Source organism: Antennarius striatus, chromosome 2 (genome assembly GCF_040054535.1).
Source record: "Antennarius striatus isolate MH-2024 chromosome 2, ASM4005453v1, whole genome shotgun sequence".
NCBI lineage: Eukaryota > Metazoa > Chordata > Actinopteri > Lophiiformes > Antennariidae > Antennarius > Antennarius striatus.
The window spans coordinates 25,792,033-25,813,478 of NC_090777.1; the positions used below are offsets into that span (position 1 = coordinate 25,792,033).

The window sequence follows — 21,446 nt, forward strand, 5'->3', positions numbered from 1 at the left end:
TTGTCTGCGTGATTATATATTATGTTTTTATTTTATTTTAATTTTCTTAATGGCCAATAGATGTATATATTAATCTAAAATATGAACCGCTTAAACAATAAAAACGTTACTGTTATTTTCAAGGACACAAAGTTATAAACAACAAAAAGATTATAACTGACTTTGATTGTAACAGAAATTAATTAATTGATAAAAACATACAAATATAATTATAAATAAATAAAATTAATAAAAAAGACTAACATTCTATAATTAGTTCATTCTGTTCAGTGTTTATAGAATAATTTACCTTACAAATATTTTACTTTCCTGCATTTGTTTGATTTAAAAAAAAACTTTATTTAAACATTTTTGATGTAGTTACTATGTTCGGGTTAAGGTTGACATTTAAACACACATGAAAGCTCCTGGCGGGTTCTATAACAAGCTGTGTAATGAAAACGTGTCAGCAGCAGTTTCTGTTCAGTTTCGCCTCCCGGGGCCAAACATGAAGTGTGTGTAATGAACGCAGCGGGATGCAAAAAAAAAAAAAAAGGTGAGAGGGGGGGGGGGCATTCTCACCTGGGATGGAGCGAAACGATCTGCGGTCACGTGATCCTGCAGGTCCGGAGTTCAGTCGCTGCTGTGCGGGATACACGCGGTGAGCACGAGAGGGAGCACGCACAAGAGAGAGAGAGAAGCGTGAGTGGGTGAGGGAGGGGGGGAGAGATCTGCAGCTGCATGCTCCGACAGCACCTCCTGCGAGAGGACGACTCCTGATCGACTTTCCCTCCAGTCTTCACACTTTTCGACCCTTCAGACAACACCTTCCTCCTCCTCACTTTTCTTCCGTGGATCAGCGCAACACGCGTGGATGGTTATGTAAGTTATGCATGATTTAGTGAAATAATTCATGAGACTTTACGCACTTTTTTTTTTTTTTTTTTGGGTAAATGTTTAAGGAGGCGGGGGGGGTGGGTCCTCATGTCTGATTAAAGAGCGCTTGTTGAAGTTTGACGCTCTTTTTGCACCGAGACGAGCCACGTAAAGGCGCCGATCCGAGCCGTCCCGCGGTGGGTTCGGTTCTGAGGTCCTACAGGACCGATCAGAGACTGTCTCTCTGTAATATCGTCTCCATGTTTCCAGACCCTCGTTTTCTCCTGCTGTCATGTTCCTTCTGCCGCTCATCGGGGAGTTTAAATCGCATCTTTTCGTGTTATAAATGTTTTAATCTGTATTCACGGCTTCAGCGTGGATTCTATTTTAAAAGGCCCACAGACAGACACGTGTCATTATATTAGCTGTGATTTCAATGAAAGACTTTTTGGGGTGCATAAACAGGATTTCTTCACTTTTTTTTAATTTGCTGTCGCGGTTTCCTGGTTATTGACGCGCTCCGGGGTCTGAACCCGGCATTTTACCGGGTCCCACAGGAGTTTCCCTCTCTTGACATTCCGCAATTTCTCCCTATAATTAACAGAACTGTTACTGTTTGAATATTAGTCGGACCGGAACACATTTCATAGATCAGGGTTAACAAGTGTCCCGATTCGGTCGAGGAGGAGGCGGGACCAAAGCCAAGGGGCGGAGCTTCCTGCAGGAGGAAGAGTGACATCATTCAGGTAGTTGATTTATTTCAACAACTGGAAGCCACACACACACACACACGCGCACACACACATACACTAATACTAACACGTTATTCACAGAGTTCGGGATTAAACCTGCAGGGGAGGGGGGGGGTAAACCTACCTGCAAAGAGCTGAGCATCATGGGAAGGGAAAGAGGAGTGTGGGAGTAAAATTTGAAACCCGGTAGACATGCCGGAGCATATTCGGGCTTCAGATGACAGATGTCCAGAATGTTGACCTACGACCCGACTCGTTATTGTACCCCAAATGTCCACACAGGAAACGGCGTTCGTGGGGGTTAAACCTCGCTTTACGTCATTAATCAAGTCCGGAGACGTGACATATTATTTACAGTAATATTTGGTCAATGCAAGTCAATTTTTAAGCTTACAACTAGATTTTATTTTTCAATATAGTGCAAAAAAAATGTCAACATCTCGTCTTCAGCCGCTTCGTCCTAACTAGTTGCTAGTAACGCGCTAATAACATGATATTATATATTTTTATATACAGTAATATGTGCTTTTAATGGGTTTGTCGTGATTTTATGATTACGTTATTTGTGGCAGACAGATGTAAAGTGGAGTACAATGACGTGAACTTGATTATTCCTTTTCCGTGTTTTTTTTTTTTTTTTTTTTGAAAACCGACGTATAATTGGAAATGACATAATTCAAAAAACCTAAGCCGAGGTATACCTGTGTATACCTGAACAATTATTACTTGATGTTATTAATAGTAATAATGGTCAATCACACTTTGTGGTGTTCCTCAGGGTTACCGTTATCATATATGTACAGACTTTGCAGCTGGATAAGTGGTAAAACTTTTTAGGTGAAGATTTTTCTCAGAAAGTGTTTCTATTGAAGAACAAACCCGCAGAAGAAGATGTGAAGCAGATCATTTTTCATCAGTCATTTTTTGTTGACTAAAGTTGAGCTAGAGAGGTTTTTTTGGCTTGAGACCTGACAGAATATTTCTACTTCACCTGGCCTCGTCTGAATGGTCTGGACCTTAGTGGGTGATCAACAGATAACATCTCAATGGGCCGTTTGTTGGAGATACAGGAGATCATTGGGTTGATAAATGAGGAAGAAGCCCACAGTAGAGCCGAGCTCTGAATTTCTGCCTTGGGGGGTTGTGTTTAATCTACATAAGACTGTCTGGTGCTTTGAATGTGGTTGAGCTCAGTTCCTTTGCTCTTTCTACAGTCACAACCATTTCTCACTCTGATCTTTTAATTAATCATTTGTCACAGTGATGCCTGAAGCCAGGATTTTTTTCAGGAAGGCTTCACTGGGATTTGAACTGCCCTCACACTTCGGCTCCTGTCAGCTAACAGCTAGCCGTCTCTACATGTTTTTTACGGCGAGACATTTTCCAGAATATATTTTTGTGCAGGAGGAGAGGAGTGTTAGAATCACCCCTGGAGGGTGACCAAACTGCTCTTTGGGAATGGGAATGTTCATCCCACATCACTGACATGGGAATCATATGTCTTCAAGGCAGGTATGAACATTTTAGGATTAGTTTTTAAACATCTACGCAAGCAATATCTCCACTGAAATGCGAATTTTCCGTCATCAGAGGAGAACGAGACTGTTTTCCATTCTTTCTTTTTTTTATGAATGCTTTCGATTTTGGAAGCACCTGATCCATAAGCTTCTAATTTACGACCTGTTATAACTTGGTATTGGCAGGATGTGTTTCCCCTCCTGCTGGGATGCACCATCTGAGCCTTTTTTCTCACAATACCTTTGTTGAAAGCTGATTTTTATCAAACCACCTTTTCATGTTCCTGACCAGAGCACCGTTTCCTGTCCCGACCTGGAAAACCCCCATCAGCGGCGTATCACCTCACAGAATTCCATGTGGGTGGAGTCTGGATATCAGCGCACACCGAGTTCGCATTGCTGCCAGTGTTTTGCTGTGTAGTACAATATTTTGATGGTGCTACGCCCCCATTCATGGGCTCAGAGGGAGTCAAATTTGCAGAGCTAGTAAAAGAGTTTTGCATGCTAGCTAGTTAGCCTGGCTCACTAGCTACCCTTCCCATCTTGAATTACTAGGTGTTACCTCTGGAGGCAGTAGTCTGACCCAGTTTGCACTGGGAAAACAGATTGATTTTGGGTCTAAAGACCTCTAATAGTGGTTTTTAGACCCAAGAAAGTTCAAAACATCAAAAAACTCAACAGTCCGTCTGAATTAAACTTTTGTTTCTCGTGAGAAAATAATCCAGCTCAAATTCCATTGTTGCCCGCTGCTGATGCCCATTTTCAAAGTGACCTTTGACCCTGGTCTAGTATCTAGACCAGGGTCAAAGGTGTAGAGACTACAGCAGTGTCTAGTGTCGGATACCCTCATTGACCCCGTCAGTCGTCAGTCAGTCAGCTATTGGGCCACTAGCTCCATGGCTTACAGACCTAACGGTAGCCGTAGCTGCAGCCAAAGATAACTATAGACAACAAGGTAATGAGCCAGAGCTGGATGGTTAGATAGAGAGAGAGCTACTTTATAAATCCCTCACGGAAATTATGGAATACTCTTAAGTTCTGGTCATACTATACACCTTCCTCCAGGATGGCAAGAAAATGAAACACAGTCTAGTGATTTCATTTCTAATCGTGTTAACGGCACAAAAGGTTCTGTACAGGCTGCTGATTGGATGGAACACGTGTGAGCCCCCCCGTGCCTCCAGAGAGGGGTGTATACAATAGAAGTAGACAATGTATAGAGTGTAGAACTCGATGGGAGCTGGAAGGGGCCATAAAGTACATGATAGACAAGGAATGCAGCCCCCAGAGAGAGACCCTGAGGATCTGACCCCCCTAAAACACTCACATTCATGGTCATACCCTTTGGAGAGTGAACAATCCCCTCTTGCAATGCAGTCGCTAATCTCTCGCCACCAGACACAACTTTGATGTGAAGCCCCCACCCTGTCCTCGGCGATCCCTTTTCGGGCCCCTCGGCCTCTGCCTTCCATCCTTCCTCCGTTGATTTATTCTCACTTCCACCTTTCCCTGCATTTAACGGCATTTCTCTAAAGGTGCGTTTATGAACGACAGGATGCAGAGGCTGCATGGAAGCCCACAAAACAAGCTCTTCTTACCAACGAACATCTGATCGGTTGAGAAGAAGATTCACAAAAACTCCTCTAGGCTGGTCAACATGTGGTTTGGCAGTGGATCCCTTGAATTAAAAACCTAAAGATGTGCTTAAGGAGAGTTTTACTCCTAATCTGATATGTTAGAGGGTCTTGTGTTGCCAGTAGGACCCGAACCAGACCATTAGCAGGTATCTGTTTGATTTCCTGTTTGGTTTTTTAGGGTGGCGGGTGTGAGGTGAGGATCTGTTGTCTGGGGCAGGAAGAGTTTGGTGATATCTGGTTTGCCACCATTTCAGATATGACTAGAACCAATGCAGTCACAGACTTCAACATCTCGCGACACCCCTGAATTCAAAATTTTACCCTGACCTACTTGCACGAATTTGACTTTGACCCAGTTTTCTCAAGGTCAAGGTCATCATCTCATTTTCATCCCCTTTGCCGCCCGAGTAATCTGCTTTTTGTTTCATATTTTCTATCTGCAACGGTTGTGAAGCTATTTGGTGGACTAATGGATGGACGGACACATAAACAGTGACAATTACAATACATCACCGCTTTGAAGCAGAATGTAATACGGTCAACAGAGAATACCTCACGTACGAGACAATTATGTCTGTACCTGCTGATGAAGCACTGCCGTCACCAGAAGGGGGCAGTAATACAGTTGCAGGCTCTTTGTAACCACCGTACATAAAGAAGAACCATTAAGTTAAGACTTGCTTCCTGTTAGTTTGATTGACAGTGATGGTTTTATCCATCTAGGACAACTTGAACTATAAGTCAGGAGGAGCTAGCTGATGCTAAGTGTTGCTAAGTCATGTAGCATGGGTTTAAAGCACCATTTGTGTGTGCGCGCGTGTGTGTGTGTGTGTGTTTTAAAGCATCTGTGTGTGTCGTTCCTGTTTAATAAGTCAAAGGTCGGCAGGTCTGTCTGCACAGGCTTGTTTGACAAAACTATTGACCTACCCACACACACACACGCACGTGTGCGCGCGCACACACACGCACACACACACTCTTTCCTGCAGGTTTGTATGGACATGTCAGATACTGACATGATGACGTCATGACACACCCAGAGTGTCCATTAGTCATTACTTCATCCCTTTGAGCATCTGAATGAGATTGTATATCTCAGCCAATGAGGACTCACCTGTCCCTGATTATTGATCCTTGATCATTCCAGTGAAGCGGGTTCTAATCGCTTCTCCATGTTTTTTTGGTCCAGGTTTGAAAAGGAGACACGACAGACTCTGGATCAGTCATCTGCCACAGCAATGCCTTCCAACAAATACTCTGCTGCTATCATGGAGGAGAGCAACAATATGGCCGCCACTGTGAGTCCAACACACACACACACACACACACACACACACACACACACACACACACACACACACACACACACACACACACACACACACACACACACACACACACACACACATCCTCATTTACAGATAGATGTCACTAAGAACAAACATCCATTGATTCCTCATCAGCCCCTGATTGGCTGACTCTTGTCATGTGACCTCTGAACCAGGAAGACCACCCCTAGAATCTGGATCACAATGGTATTAGTCTGATAGTTAACTAGTTATTCTAGTTAAACTAGACTCACTGATGGTTTTCTTCAGGATCCAGATCAGGAACATCAGAAGTCGGTCTGGATAGTGATGAGGATGAGGATGATGATGATGATATGATCCTTTGATCCTGATCTGGATCTGAATATCTTCTCAACACAAACCGGTTTTTAGAATTTTTGAGTTTTTGATCCATCAAATAAACAAGCAAATCTGGCAAAAACATCACCTCTCTGATGGAGGTAAAACCACAGCCCCTCACACACACACACACACACACACACACACACACACACACACACACACACACACACACACAAACACAACCACTCCTTGAATTCTGACTCAGCTTTGTTTGCGTATCATCGCTGAGGCAGATGCCCAGACAGGAGCACCAGCATGTTGGCTGTGAGGGTGTACACACACACACACACACACACACACACACACACACACACACACACACACACACACACACACACACACACACACACACACACATGAACAATGCGGGGCAGTTAGAAAGGTGGCGGCATCAAAGGAGAGATGGAGGACGTCTCAAGCATGTTCATATTGACACACACACACACACACACACACACACACACACACACACACACACACACACACACACACACACACACATTCCTGACATGGCGCCTGTCGTCCGTTATTACTTCTTCCTCTTTCTGGGTTTTGGGTATCACTCCACCCGAGAAGGAAGCTTCTTGCCCGCCATCTGCTGTTTCTCTCCTTTCACTTCTCTTTCGCTCTGCCTTCACCTTCCCTCTCTCCTGCTCGTCAGGCGTCTCGTCTCCATCTCCGTGCAGCCATCTTATCGTGCAACACGAGGTCTGCAGGTACTCGCTTCAAGTTTGTACAGCAGGCTGGTAATTACTTATCTCGTCTCATCTCATGCCAACATCCCGCCGATCCGACCCGCCGGGCGACTTCACCCACATGGCTTCCTGTCAGGAGACCAGATAATCTCATGAAGGCACCACCATGATGCCGAGACACTAGTTTTGATCTACGGTCTTACTCACACTGGCCTTCTCCCATTATCTTTCTATCTGGTCCGGTTCCTGATTGTATAAAAGTTTAAATTTGACCTTGACCTAGTTTTCTCAAGGTCAAGGTCATCATCTCATTTTCATCCCCTTTGCCACCCGAGTAGTGTGCCTTTTATTTCATCTTTCTGTCTTCAACGGTTGCGAAGATATTTGGTGGACTAACGGACAGACGGACAGGACGGAGGAACACACGAACACTGACAATTACAATACATCACCTTCGCGGAATGTAATAACTGATCAATAACTAATAACTAATCAGTAATAAAAACAGGTTTGTATGAAAGATGGGTGAACGGACAGACGGTCGGTACTTAGTCGGACCTTAAGTTTGTTTCTGTGGTCGGTGCGGACCGCTGGGGTTCCAGAGGTGCTGATTCTGGGCGATCCGGGCTCTGCCGACCCGTTCAGGCGGAGGTGTTTTGACAGCGGCGTCGGAGCGCTGCAGGCCAGACGGCAGCTCGCTGAGGAATGCGTGACGTCAGCCGGTAAAATCACAGCTCCATCCATCATGGAGAACGCCACCGAAGCGTGTTCTTCACGTCTGACGGCGTCACGGCGCTGGGAAAACAGCAGGGGCGCTAGAAAACGTCAGAGGGGGCGGGGCTCCTCTGCTGCGCGGATGTTTCTGTCACCCAACCTAAATCCTGTTTTTGATTGTTTTTCGCCTCTGAACCGGTTTGATTTCACATTTCCTTGACGACAGCTGTTCTGTCGTTAGCGCTAACCGCTACCGCTAATCGCCCTCAGGTGTTTCTTCACCTGATCTCTCATTGTTTACGTCTGCGGCGTCGTGATTGGCTCCTCTGTGAGGGAGGGGGCAGAGTCACTTTCGGCTGTAAATCACTGCTTGTTTTTCACTCGGGATGTCTTTCATCAGGCGTCAGGTCTGTTTAGACTCAACCAGATCTTCATCGTTATTTATTACCAGATTGACCAACAAAACCAACAGAATGTAGTCTGATCCGTGGATTACCTCGTGGTTTGTTGGGGGGTTTTTTTTGGTGCAGAACTGGGTGGCCTTGTAATGACCTCCATAATAAAATAAAGCCTCCGTTCTTGCTGGATCTGGATGGAAACCAGGATCCTCTGGTTCTTCCTGAAGCAGCTGAACGCTGGTCGGAGCGACTGACACACGTTTGAAAGCGTTTGCTTGTGTGATGGCGGCTGAAGCCACAGCGCCCGAGTTCACCGGGTTCATTAATCATGGAGGAAATTTGGCGCGGCAGAATTACTCACACACCACACACACACACACATTCCCTGTTTTACGGGATTAAAGAAATCACAAACAGCCCAGTAATACGTGCAGCGACAATTTGCCTCTAAAAGTCTGTGCTCCAGCTGGTCCCCTACCCCCCACCCCCTCCACAAACACACGCCTGTGACTTCCTGTTTGGCCACACGTGTGCATAAATCTCCGCGGTTGTCAACTTCAACACGTCGATGTCTGTACGTGTTTGACTGGGATTAAGCTGAATCTGCCGTAAGTGGTTTGTACCCAGATCAAGTTCTGACAGAGCGCTGAGACGCCGTCACGTGTTTCACCTGCGATGAGGCGATGAAGACCCCCCCCCCCCACACGCACACACACACACACACACACACACACACACACAGATCATGACTTTATATCAACAGACATGAAGTCAAACGACAGGATTCCTCAGCTCCCGCGTCGTTTTTATGTCTTTTTTTTGGCTCTCTTTTTATCATTCTCTAATTACTGATAAACGGCATCTCTATAAAAATGTCACCTGGGGGGGAGGATGGGGGGAGGAAGGTTTTCACCTCCTGCTGCCAAAGACGGTCATGCCCTGGAGTTTATTTGTCTTCACCAAGCGGGTAATGTGTTCTCTGCCACAGGATGACTCACAACCTCCTGAATGGATTGGGATTAAAGGGGTTGGAACCTGAACACAGGAGCGTGATGGCAGCGATCCAGATCAGGATCCAGATCAGGATCCAGATCAGGATCCAGATCAGGATCCAAAATGTTCTTACATTTTTATCTGTCTGACTGGATTCATGACATCGTTGTCAGATCTGGTTTGATCTGGATCCAAGCCGTATTCCTGATCAACATTTACAGGCTGAGTAGTCTTAACAGTCTCTACCCCCCCCCCCCCAGGCACCAGTCAACGGAGACACGCCTCCAGCCGAGGGCCTATTGGAGAACGACAGCGGCGTCGAGCTGACCAATGAGAACAGCCCCATGACGGCGGCCGAACCGCCCTCGCCCTTCAGCCCCAAGCAGAACGGAGACGCCGCCTCGCCTCAAGGTAACGACCCCGAGTTGACCCTGAGTTGACCCCGAGTTAACCTGGAGTTGACCTCGTTGATCCCAGTGAGACTTCTGTCATAATTCCGGGTTGTCAGCTTGGTATTGATTCATGTGAAAGATGAATTTAAATGAAAAAGAAGCGGCTGAAGATGAGGGGATTGGGAGATTACAAATAACATTGTCCTGTGTTGTCATGGAAACAAAAGTGTATCGACTTCAATTGCCCTTTATGGACAAATAAAGTTTTTTTAATTGAATTGAACATAAAGCATAAATGTACTGTTAATGTGTGTTGGGCGGAACGGTCACATGATCATCTTTGGGGTCATGTGACGTCCAGGAATCCCTGCTGTTGTTTGTCCAAAGATCAAGTTTAGCTTTAGTTTCATTTAAAGAGACAGAAGCGCGTCCGTCTGCCATCCGTCCGTCCATCCGACCCGAGCTCGGCTAACTTCCTGCCATCTGTCTCACCTTCTGTTGTTCAGAAAGCAGGAAGAGGAGCAGGAAGAAGCTGGAGGAGGAGGAGAGCAGCTGGGACTCCTACGAGGTACGACCACGAGGCCAAAGAGACGAACTGGGCTTAGAACCAGAACTCTGCCTCATTAACATAGATAGTATCTTTAAAAGTTTGTTGTTTGATCCCGTTCTAAACCGGTTCCAGGACAAGTCCTCAGGCGGCTCTCAGCCGGGTCTGAGACAGACTCCTCGACCCAGAACCATCTTCCAGGCCGGCCTGACGCCGCATTCACACAACAAACCTCGCAGACAGAACCGCAAACAGGAGCACAGCATGCTGCTGGTAAACACACACACACACACACACACACACACACACACACACACACACACACACACCATCTCTGACCTCATCTCCTTCTGGTCTCATGAACCCTCCATCTGCTTCCTGTCAGTGTGGCGGTGGTCCCAGGGGGGGCTGCGGTCGCGTGCCCGAGGCCCCTCGTCTGGAACTGATGGAACAAGATTCCAAGGACTCGGCCCAGAGCAGCAGCACCTCGTCCAGCTCCGAGACCCAGCCGGAGTACAACGTAAGATGTAGAAGTTGTCTTTTAAATTAAATAGAGAGCAAAGTCCAAACCGACCTGACACCAGAACCTGAAGGTTTATGGACTGGAGACTTCCTGGTCCACTAGAAACCTGCAGCAGGTCAGATGGATTCTATCATGGATCATTAGATCCTGGAAGAATTCCTGAATCCTTCTAGAGGCATCACCTGATTGAAATCCATAGAACCCCCTCTGGTGGATCTGAAAGAGGCGACTGCAGCAGGAAAAACAGGAATGTTCCAGAACAGGGGGAACGGAATTCCTCAGGAACCAGAAGCGGGATCTGGATCTGGATCAGGATCTGGATCGGGTCTGCAGCTAGATGGTCTCTAGGAGAACTGGAGACTCTGGTCATCGAGCTCATGGTGGAATAAAACCACAGACAGGATGTTTCCAAAAGAGGAAGTGTAGGTTTGGCGCCAGTAGAAAGAGAAGGGCACACACAACCTCCCCCACCTGGCCTTGTGTTGATGCAGGTGCTCCCCTCCCCACACACACACACACACACACACACACACACACACACACACACACACACACACACACACACACTGTGTTTGCTCTACATCAACGGTTCCGTTCGGCATGACTTCTCGTGTGTGTGTGTCTGTGCTGGTCGCTGTGTTCTCCCGTGGACTCAGCGGAGCGTCACCATCGGACGCCGCCACAAAGCCTGATGGGTTTTCCTCTCTTTGGGATTGCGTCTTACTGGGATCAACTGGGATTTGTTTGCAAGCATAGAAATCCCATCCGCTCTTCAAGCGGAGGCGAACATAATCCGCCGAGGAGAGAAGGATGGCTCCGTTGTGCTTTTTATCAGGGCCGGCGTCCACAAAGACGCGGCGGCGCTAAGCTAACAGCTGCTGCAAAAGAAACACCTGAGCAAACGAGCGGCGCTGCAGGTGTGGAGTGACAGCGACGCACACACACACACCCACACACATGCTTTATGATGCTTTGAAAGCTGTTTGAAATTCTGATGCTTTATCGACTCCTGCCGGGAAGCTTGTCTATGGTTCACGTGGAGGTCAAAGGTCAGCAGTGAGTGTCTTTTCTTAAAGCGTCTCACATTCTCTGTGGTTCACGTGTTTCTTCTTCTACTTGTGCTATTCTAGGAAGGCTTCTTCTTTTTCCTTCGTCTCATCCATTTGTGTTCCATCCAGAAAATTTCTTCATCCAGGTTTCTCTCTCCCCTCCCCCCCCAGGACAACAAGGGCTTTGGCATCGGTCAGCTGGTGTGGGGGAAGATCAAGGGCTTCTCCTGGTGGCCTGGCATCGTGGTTTCCTGGCACGCCACGGGCAAACGGCACGCCAGCCACGGCATGAGGTGGTTGCAGTGGTTTGGAGATGGAAAGTTCTCCGAGGTGAGGGGGGTGGAGGTAGATGAGTAGAGAGGCGGAGTCAAGTCTCCTTCTTTGATTGACGCCACGTTTCGCCCGTCAGGTTTCAGCTGACAAACTGGATTCCATCACCGCCTTCCCCAAGTTCTTCAACCAGGCGTCCTACACCAAGCTGGCGTCCTACCGCAGGGCCGTGTTCCAGGCGCTGGAGGTCAGTGACTCACGTTAATGTAGGAGAAGAAAAAACCAGAATAAACAACTCAACCAGTTATTATCCAAACAAGGATATCCTTCCTTCCTTCTTTCCTTGTTTTCTTCTTTCTTTTCTTCTTTCCCTCTGTCACTCTTTCCTTTCTACGTTCATTCCTTCCTTCCTTCCTTCCTTCCGATCTTTCTTCCTTTTCTTTCCCTTCTTTATTCCTTTCCTCCTTCCTGCTTCCCTCCCTTCCTTCCTTTCTTCATTCCATCTTTCCCCCCTTCCTTCTTCCACTTCTTCCTTCGCTCGTTCCATCCATCCTTCCTTCCTCCCTCCCTCCCTCCCATCTCTCATCACACGTCCTTTATGTGTCATCATTTTACTCCCTATTTCACTCTCCTCCTCCTTCTCCTACTCCCCCCCTTCTACCTCAATCTTAACCCCTCCTCCCCCCTCACAGATGGCCAGTATCCGGGCAGAGAAGAAGTTTGTTCCCTGTGAGTTCGACAGTGTTGAAGACCAGATCAAACCCATGCTGGATTGGGCCAACGGCGGCTTCCTGCCCAAAGGAGAGGAGGGACTCAAACCCACGCACACCTCCAGTAAGTCCACCAGCACCGGCGGGCCGGCAGAGGCATAGAACATGTGTTAAACTGTGTGTGTGTGTGTGTGTGTGTGTGTGCGTGCGTGCGTGCGTGTGTGTGTCTGCAGACAGCAGCCCTCTGGACCACCAGGTCCTCCACGTGTCCCTGCCTGAGTACTTCCCCAGCATCAAGAGGCCCAGAGTCAGCCTCTGTAAGAACAAGGCTGGACCGGAAGAGTCCTACAGCAGAGGTAGGGGTCCATACCCCCCTCTCCCCTCCTGCATCCATCCATCCAACCATTCATCCAACCATTCATCCAACAATTAGCATCACATGAGCTTCACTTCTTGCATGTTTTTAAGAAGACACAACATCTCTTCTCCTTTTCCTCTTAGAACAAATGGTGAATGAAGTCCTGAAGAATAAAAGAAGTATAGAAGGTAAAAAAAACTTTTTTGCGACTCTTCTGGTTATTGATTAATTGGCATGCCTTCTGATTATTGATGGATCTGTTTGTGTTTGGCCAGAGTTCTGCCTCTCGTGTGGAAAGATGAGAGCAGCAACCTTCCACCCGCTGTTTGAAGGAGGCCTTTGCCAATCATGCAAGGTTTGTGTCTATATACAACTGTTTGCCTTTTTGTACCGATAATTGTAGTACTAGTAGTAATAATTATAATAATAGTAAAATAGTAAAATTATTACTATTATTATTAATAATTATAATAATATAGTAATAGTAATAAAAACAATAATAATAATAATGAAATAGTAATCATAATAATAATAATAATAATACCAATAATAATCATCACCATATGCACCTGGGTAAAAAATGAAGGTTGACTACAGAGATTTCTGAAAACAGCTGTTCATCTCAAAAAACATTGAGGCTTTAGACTTCTTTTATCTGCTAAGATAAACTAATCTTATAAGCTAACATGGAAACGCTAAGCTAAAACCAAAACTATAACTTCTAAGCGAAAACGTGCATACGCTCAAACTATACAGGAGACACGATTAATGCACTCGAGACAGATGGCAGGCTAAAGCTTTAAAAAGGTGTAGTTGCTATTCTTCAAACGTTAGCATGTGTGTGGCTGGTGCGTTTGATCATGTCGGACTGTTTCTGTGTGTGTGTCATCAGGATGTCTACCTGGAGATGTCCTACATGTATGATGACGACGGTTACCAGTCCTACTGCACCGTTTGCTGTGGAGGTCGAGAGGTTCTGCTCTGTGGCAACGCCAACTGCTGCAGGTCCGTCACGCAAAGCAGGAAGTTAGCGCACACGTCAGCCACGCCTCCTCCAATGACGTGCTTCTCCTCACCCCTCCCCCTGCAGGTGTTTCTGCGTGGACTGTCTGGACATCCTGGTCAATCCCGGAGCGTCTAACAACGCTCGCTACCTAGACCCATGGCGATGCTACATGTGCCAGCCGCTCCTGCAGTACGGCGTCCTGAAGCAGCGACACGACTGGAGCCTCAAACTACAAGAGTTCTTCGCCAACGACAACGGACAGGAGTTTGTGAGTCTCTTGGGTCTCGGACACAGGAATGTTGGTTTGGACAAAGACGAGTAGAAGCGTAGATACTCATCAGGTCTCACATCTGATGCGAGCGATGAGTGATGGCGAACAAAGCCGTTTGTTTGCCATCTTAAATTTTTATTTAGAGCTTTGATTCTGTCTTGTTTTTTGATTCTGACACAAAAGCACCTTAAGCTGAGATTCAACACCTGAAACGTGATTTGTGTTTATTTTCCAGGAGAAACCAATAATTTACCCAGCAGTCCCTGCAGAGCAGAGACGGCCAATCAGAGTCCTCTCCCTGTTTGACGGCATTGCCACCGGTGAGGACGAGTGTGTGTGAACTGATGTCACCTGTTAGCATCATGCAGCACACCATCATACAAACAGTGTGTGTGTGTGTGTGTGTGTGTGTGTGTGTGTCTGCTTCCAGGCTACCTGGTTCTAAGGGATCTGGGTTTTAAGGTGGACCAGTATGTGGCGTCGGAGGTGTGTGAGGACTCCATCTCGGTGGGAGTCGTCAGACATGAAGGAAAGATCCAGTACGTCCACGATGTCAGAGACATCACAAGGAAAAACGTAAGAAATTAAAATTAAAAAAGGAAATCCTGCAAAATATTGTCGACCGATGCCAAAAACAATCCTGATTTTTTCAGTTGCAGTTTGTCGGCTGCTGCGTTGCACAAATGCAGACGACTCGTGTTGAAAAGCTGAACCGTAATCAAACCCAAGAACTGTTGTTGAAGCTGTTTCCTTTAAATGTATGAAGTAACAGTAAATTTAGACTGATTACACCTTCACGACAAACACAAGTTAATCGTTTTTTAGATTCGTTTTAAAATGTGATGCCCTTTATTTTTATTATCAACACAGTGAAGCATGACGAAGATCAGATTGAGCCTGTGTGTGTGTGTGTGTGTGTGTGTGTGTGTGTGTGTGTGTGTGTGTGTGTGTGTGTGTGTGTGTGTGTGTGTGCGTGTGTGTCACATGAGACATTGAGGACACACCTCCGGTCTTGAACTCCTTTTGTCTTCTCTTTCGCTCCTCTGCTTTCATTGTTCTCCATGAAGCAGGAAGGGTTTGACCCTGAAAGGGAACAAAGCTTCTTAATCATTTGTATTTTATTCCTTCTTCCAACCATGAAATGACGGTTTTGGGGTGGGTGGGGGGTGTTATCAGCCAATCAACACATATTTGCTTCACCAGCATTCACAAACATAGATGAATCACGATGGGTAGTCGGTGCTCTTAATCTAAAAAGTTTGCTTCCAGTTCTGTTTTTGAGTTGTCGTTCTCAGGCGACTTTTGTTTAACGATATTGAACTGAATACCTTTGGGGCATATTTTAATTTCCCAGTAGGTGTTATTCCTTCAGTCTAACATTGTGGGGGGGCTGTTGTATCTTCCAGCTTCAGGAATGGGGGCCGTTCGACCTGGTGATTGGTGGAAGTCCCTGCAACGACCTCTCCATCGTCAACCCTGCCAGGAAAGGCCTCTATGGTAGGAAAGCGTGACAGGTTTTCGGTCTTATTCAGCGTAAAGCTCAGTGAAACACTGTTCATGTAGTCCTCAACATACAAACACAACTGGTTCCAAGAGGTTGTTCATAAATTGAATTGTTTGGAAGTTGTTATTTATTACATTTCAATCTATAATCGTCGTTTGAGGTCATTTAAATGCTGTTACTACTGTAAATACTAAAATACTATTCTTTGAGACTGACTAGAAAACAATTACAAGATATAACAGTAACACATAATAAAATAAGATACAGGTAGAGGTAATTTCGACTTAAGTTGTTCTTGATTATACTTCGGTTTTCAAAAAAAAACCACTTGGGAAGGTAATCGTCAAGTTTACTTCATTTCACTCAAATATTGGACTCCTAAAATCACTAGAAAACCGTTTAAAAAACACATAAAATCACAGTACTGCACAATAAATAAGAGTAAAAACATATAATCGTATTAAAGTATGTACATATAGTTCCAGTATCTACTGTCACTTGTGACTGTTTTGAGTTCAGTTTAGTTTCCGGTAAAAATATTTAAATCCTTGACGAGAAGAAGAAGAAAGCAACACCAGGAATGCTCAACCTGTTTTTTAAGTGCATCCAGCAACAACAACAGCCAGAGTCAGCTGTCGATGTTTATGATCTATTGTACAGTATTACAGCATGTAGCATGTAGCTTACCTTTAGGGTGAAGGAAGAGGAGGAGAAATTTTTGCCGGTCAGAGTCAGAGTTGTCATCAGAGAGATGGTCACAGAGACGATGATGCTAACAGAGACAACAACAAACGAGGGGGAGACGAGTGTTGGAACTGTGTTTAAGCATCGGTGCTGCCCCCGCGGGGGTTGTGGCAGAAAGCGGAACAGCAGGACAATAGTCGGATATGGTGGAGTGCGTTTGTTCTACGATAAGTTGAGGACGACCTGTGTTTCGTTTTGATGAATTTCTCTCTTGTTAGAAGCCGTTAATTCATGAACTAAAGAATAATTCTGCTCTGTAATACTAAGAATTCTACTTATAATTCTACTTTGAATCAAAAATCATAATAGTAGTGTGTACTGAAATGATGTTCTGTTTCTTCAGAAGGGACAGGGAGGTTGTTCTTTGAGTTTTACCGTCTGCTCAGCGAGGCCAAGCCCAAAGAAGGAGAGAACCGTCCATTCTTTTGGATGTTCGAGAACGTGGTTGCTATGGGCGTCAATGACAAGAGGGACATTTCACGATTCCTGGAGGTGAGTTACATGGACTAGAGATGTCTGTGAATGGATGATGGTTTCTGAGATACGTAGTTGTACCTGAACTGTTTCACTGTGTGAACCTGGAATGTGTGTGGGACCTTTGGCCTGTGTCATGTTAGCGTTATTGTTGGTGGTTTCAGGCTTTGTTTTTTTATTGTTACTTTTGAAGGATTATTTAAGCTTCTGTGTCTCATTTCGTAGGAATCAGAATGAATTTCAGATATTTTGACGATCATCCCGTTTATCGTAAGGAATGTGTGGGACTTCAGCATTCTATGTACAAGTCTCTCTGAGTCTCGACTCTGTTTTGCAGTGTAACCCTGTGATGATTGACGCCATCGAAGTCTCTGCTGCTCACCGTGCTCGATACTTCTGGGGAAACCTGCCGGGTATGAACAGGTGAGTCACGTCAGCGTCACGACTCTCCTGCTCGGGTCCCGGTTCATGAGGCTCAGTGTGTTTGCCGGTCTGGTTTCAGGCCTCTGTGTGCTTCTGGAATGGACAAGCTGGAGCTGCAGGACTGTCTGGAGCACGGAAGAGTTGCAAAGGTTGGATATTTTCAGAATAAAAGTGCAGCTCTTACTCATAGAATTGGTGGAGGTTTTCTGACTGTTTGCTTTAGTTTGGAAAGGTGCGTACCATCACGACGCGGTCCAACTCCATCAAACAGGGGAAGGATCAGCACTTTCCGGTCCTGATGAATGGAAAGGAGGACATCCTGTGGTGCACTGAGCTGGAGAGGTGAGCAGGGAAACACAAAAACAAAATGGAACACGAGGCTTGGCTTTGGAAGGAGGGTCCTGATACTTTCTTATCCGGCAGGATCTTTGGCTTCCCGGTCCACTACACAGACGTGTCCAACATGGGCCGCGGCGCCAGGCAGAAACTCCTGGGTCGGTCCTGGAGTGTTCCCGTCATCAGGCACCTGTTCGCACCGCTGAAAGACTACTTCGCCTGCGAATAGATGCACCTCCCCCACCCCCACTTACACACCAACCATCACCAGCAAAAGACGCCGCTATTGACAAAAACAACAGCATTAGTAGGTGGAGGTAGTGACAGTAGCTGTTAGCGTCCAGCCCCTCATGGAGCCTGGAGATGATGCACTGTAACCTTAGCACACTAACACAGGGGCGTAAACATGACAGTAGTGAACACCCCAACTGTGTTTGTTCACCAGATTGCCGGCCAGTCAGATTCACTGATCGTCCGTGACGGACGCCAGCAGGGTTTTTAGCCTCTCAGAGGCGGATTTAGGCCAGTAGAATAATTTTTATGTGAGTTATTTTTCCTTTAGGATCCCGTTGGAAGGGTTTGTTTTTAAGTTAACAACACTTAAACCGAGCAGAGATTAGCGGAGCGCCAACGACCTCATAAGATGGGACGGTAGAAGTTCTGCTCCCTTTTGTTCTGCATGCATCCGCTTTAAAAAAAAAGATCAAACGTAACACCGCCGATTTCCAGTTTGAGACAGAGGAGGATAAACAAATGTGTCGTCCTCAAATGGTCAGAAAATGTGCTTATGGCACGGATGCTGTTAAGATTTTATTGCTTAAAATTCCTCAACATGTTGATAATTGCTACTAAATAGTGGTTATTGATATTTTTTAAGTTTCTAAAATGTTTTATAGGTGATGGCGCGACTTGTTTTTTTTTTTCCTTACTAGGAATTCGTCGCTTTTGCCAAGAAACCGATATTTGACTTTTTTTAGATTACACGAGAGAAGCCCTCTGGAGTAAAATACAGTCAACTGTGGAAGCTAGTCGACCCCAGGCTAACCCAGAAATAAAGCAGGATTCCGGTTTTCTATAAAAAACAACATTATTTTAGGTGTTGTTGTAAAAATTAGTTCTTGTCTTGCTTTGAGATGACTTACGAGAAAAAACAGCTTCCTTAACAAAGAAAAAACTTTTTTGTATATATAGTGTGAAACGTAGTGTTAAACTTCTATCTGCATCTGCCTGTTATCAACATATACCAATACTTGAAAGAAGCAATGCAAAAACAGAGACATAGAGAATTGGTTGTTGTCTTTTTGCCACTCAGTCCAGTTCAGGGTTTATCTTCAGACTCATTTCCGTGTGTTGACTCAGGGAGTGAGCGAGCATCACTGTGTGGAAACAGTGGGAAACACTGGCGTAAGTTAGCGCTGTTGAACTTTTGTTTTCAGGAGATCTTTCTAGTTTCGGTTGCTATGGAAACTGACTCTATGACACCGTTTATCCGTGTGGTGGACATCCTTTGGTTTTACAGTATGTATGTAAACAGCCAATCAAGTAGACATGCCTTTTGGTCTGGAGGAGAACCTCTTCTATACAGCAGCTCTGGAGTCGCCATGTTTTTCCTTGTTCTTATGGTGCAGCGGTTGTAAAAAGAGGTTCCAAGAACTCTGAAAAGATCCGAACCTGTCGTGACTACAGCAGTGTTTCTGATCCTTAATTACTGAGGATCATTCCCAGCAGGTTCTTGTCATACTGTTAGCATTAGCATGTTCACCAAACGCGTCATTGCCGGACTCAAAAAAAGAGTTCATGGTTTCTACACTAAATACATTTTTGCTTTGACCTAAATGCACAAGTTCCTTGTGAAGGGTCACATTATCATTTTTTGTTAACATAAAGATTATTATTATAAAAGGCAGATCTAATTTTACATATGTGGAATTAACACGTAAAGTAAAACAACACGTTTCCTTAAACATTATAAGCAAGCATGTAAAGGTTTAGGTTCAGGTGTTGTTGACATGTGGATCAAACTAAATCTCAGTTTTCTATTAATAGTACTTTGGATTATTAGTATTTTTTAGTTCTCATAACTGGACGATTTGTAAATCTTATCAAGCGGGCATTACCTCAGACAAAGGGCAACTGGACACAAGTCCTCTTATAGGATCTCTGTTCTGTGAATATATATACTGTAGTTTAAAGGCCCTGTAGAATTAGCTTGTGTTTTAAACTGGAACTATTTTCACTGTTATTTTTGTACTGTATCAAAACAAAGGTTTACAAGTGTTCAAACTGTAGTTTAACAAAGACATCCATCTTTACTTTGTACCCTTCTTTTGGTTTTCAGATCTGATTCTAAGTCCTTCAAAAAATTGTTTACATGTTGGTTTAATGCTTCTGGAATTCTTGGAACATTTTCTTGAAAACAGTATGCAAAAAAAAACCCCATCTTCCCTTGAATTACGGCTACTTTTCAAACTTTCTATTGAGCACATACAGTATATATTAACACAGTGTAAAGCTTGCTTGAAATTTGTAATGTTACAGTATGATATAGAACATATTAATCAATAGTAATTTAGATGAGTGTGTTTGTAGGCATGACTGTGATATCTGAGAAAAGGTTGTTGTTGTTTTTTAACAATAGCCTGTTTATATGTTATCAGAATCACAATTTAGATGTTTTCTGCTTTTTTTTTTGCCATTTTATGAACCCAAAGTGCAAAAATGTTTAAAAACAACAGAATCTGTGCTATTTTTATACTTTGTCTACTTTTTTATAGAAACATATATAATGTTTACGCAATAAAAAGCAGCTTCACTGCCAAAAAAATGACATGTCCTGTCTGAAATGTTTTTCCCTTTGTGCCCTGTTTTCATCCTCATCTCATAATTACTTTTACTTGGTTTGTAAAATGTTATTTATAGATGACATTTTTAATTTCTAATTAGGAAGCATTGAGGAATGTACATTTTACTAGTTAAATGTTTTTTTCCTCTCATTTAGTCTTTTCATTGTTTTAGTGGAAGTCAAGTCATGAGATGTTAACATTTAAAATAGAGAGAACATGCAAATTTTAAGTAATTCTCTCAAGGAATTAGTAAGAAAAGAATCAATGAAAGATGCGTGGTCTGCCTTAAATCTGAGTGCAGATAAAAGAGGACCATTATGAACATGTAGCTGGAATGGGGATGAGTAAAAGGCTATCTTGAGTGAGAGATGAAAAAAATTTTTTTACAATAAGATATTTTAACCATGATGAAGTATGTAGCCTCAGTGACATAAATTTCTGACATTTAAAGAATAAAGTTGAAATACAAGAATGAGGTGTCAATGTTACAAAGGTAAAATACTTATCACCATTAAAATTAAAAATCATCTAGCGGAGACTAATATGGGCCTTAGAAATACATATTTATGGCATATCAACACAGCATTAAAGGTACCAGGGCTTTTTAAAAAAGGTAAGAATCTTTGCCTAAATTTCCATATTATAACTTGATTATCATAATAGCTTGACGATATTTAAAGTGTTAGATTTCTTTCATATTTTGGCCCCAATACGCTAAATGTTTTAGGTTATCAGTCCCTGTTA

At 44.4% G+C, this 21,446-nt stretch overlaps 1 protein-coding gene and 1 long non-coding RNA gene across 3 annotated transcripts; one reads left to right on the forward strand and one right to left on the reverse strand.

The window, feature by feature from the left end:
- Nucleotides 1–681: 681 nt before the first annotated feature.
- Nucleotides 682–20,683, forward strand: dnmt3bb.1 (DNA (cytosine-5-)-methyltransferase 3 beta, duplicate b.1). 2 transcript variants are annotated; one of them, XM_068305681.1, is made up of 23 exons: nucleotides 682–861; nucleotides 1,460–1,601; nucleotides 5,951–6,059; nucleotides 9,513–9,663; nucleotides 10,151–10,212; nucleotides 10,327–10,464; nucleotides 10,577–10,711; nucleotides 11,935–12,093; nucleotides 12,173–12,280; nucleotides 12,726–12,867; nucleotides 12,977–13,099; nucleotides 13,245–13,289; nucleotides 13,377–13,456; nucleotides 13,994–14,106; nucleotides 14,192–14,375; nucleotides 14,614–14,698; nucleotides 14,809–14,954; nucleotides 15,785–15,875; nucleotides 16,970–17,118; nucleotides 17,438–17,523; nucleotides 17,603–17,672; nucleotides 17,747–17,865; nucleotides 17,947–20,683. In XM_068305681.1, the coding sequence occupies exons 3-23, from the start codon at nucleotides 6,000–6,002 to the stop codon at nucleotides 18,086–18,088; spliced, it is 2,388 nt and encodes a 795-aa protein (XP_068161782.1). In that variant the 5' UTR covers nucleotides 682–861; nucleotides 1,460–1,601; nucleotides 5,951–5,999; the 3' UTR covers nucleotides 18,089–20,683. The 2 variants fall into 2 exon arrangements, with proteins under 2 accessions (XP_068161782.1, XP_068161774.1); XM_068305673.1 differs by lacking the exon at nucleotides 1,460–1,601.
- Nucleotides 15,321–17,903, reverse strand: LOC137588558 (uncharacterized). Its single transcript, XR_011034064.1, has 5 exons — nucleotides 17,764–17,903; nucleotides 17,483–17,648; nucleotides 16,570–16,654; nucleotides 15,707–15,870; nucleotides 15,321–15,461 (listed from the first exon to the last, which is right to left on the reverse strand). It is a non-coding gene; the product is annotated as an uncharacterized lncRNA (long non-coding RNA).
- Nucleotides 20,684–21,446: the final 763 nt, after the last annotated feature.

Coding starts and splice junctions, on each gene's coding strand:
- dnmt3bb.1 (XM_068305673.1), top strand. Junction 13,290..13,376: donor GAATAAAAGAAGTATAGAAG/GTAAAAAAAACT, acceptor GTGTTTGGCCAG/AGTTCTGCCTCTCGTGTGGA. Junction 17,673..17,746: donor AGCACGGAAGAGTTGCAAAG/GTTGGATATTTT, acceptor TGTTTGCTTTAG/TTTGGAAAGGTGCGTACCAT.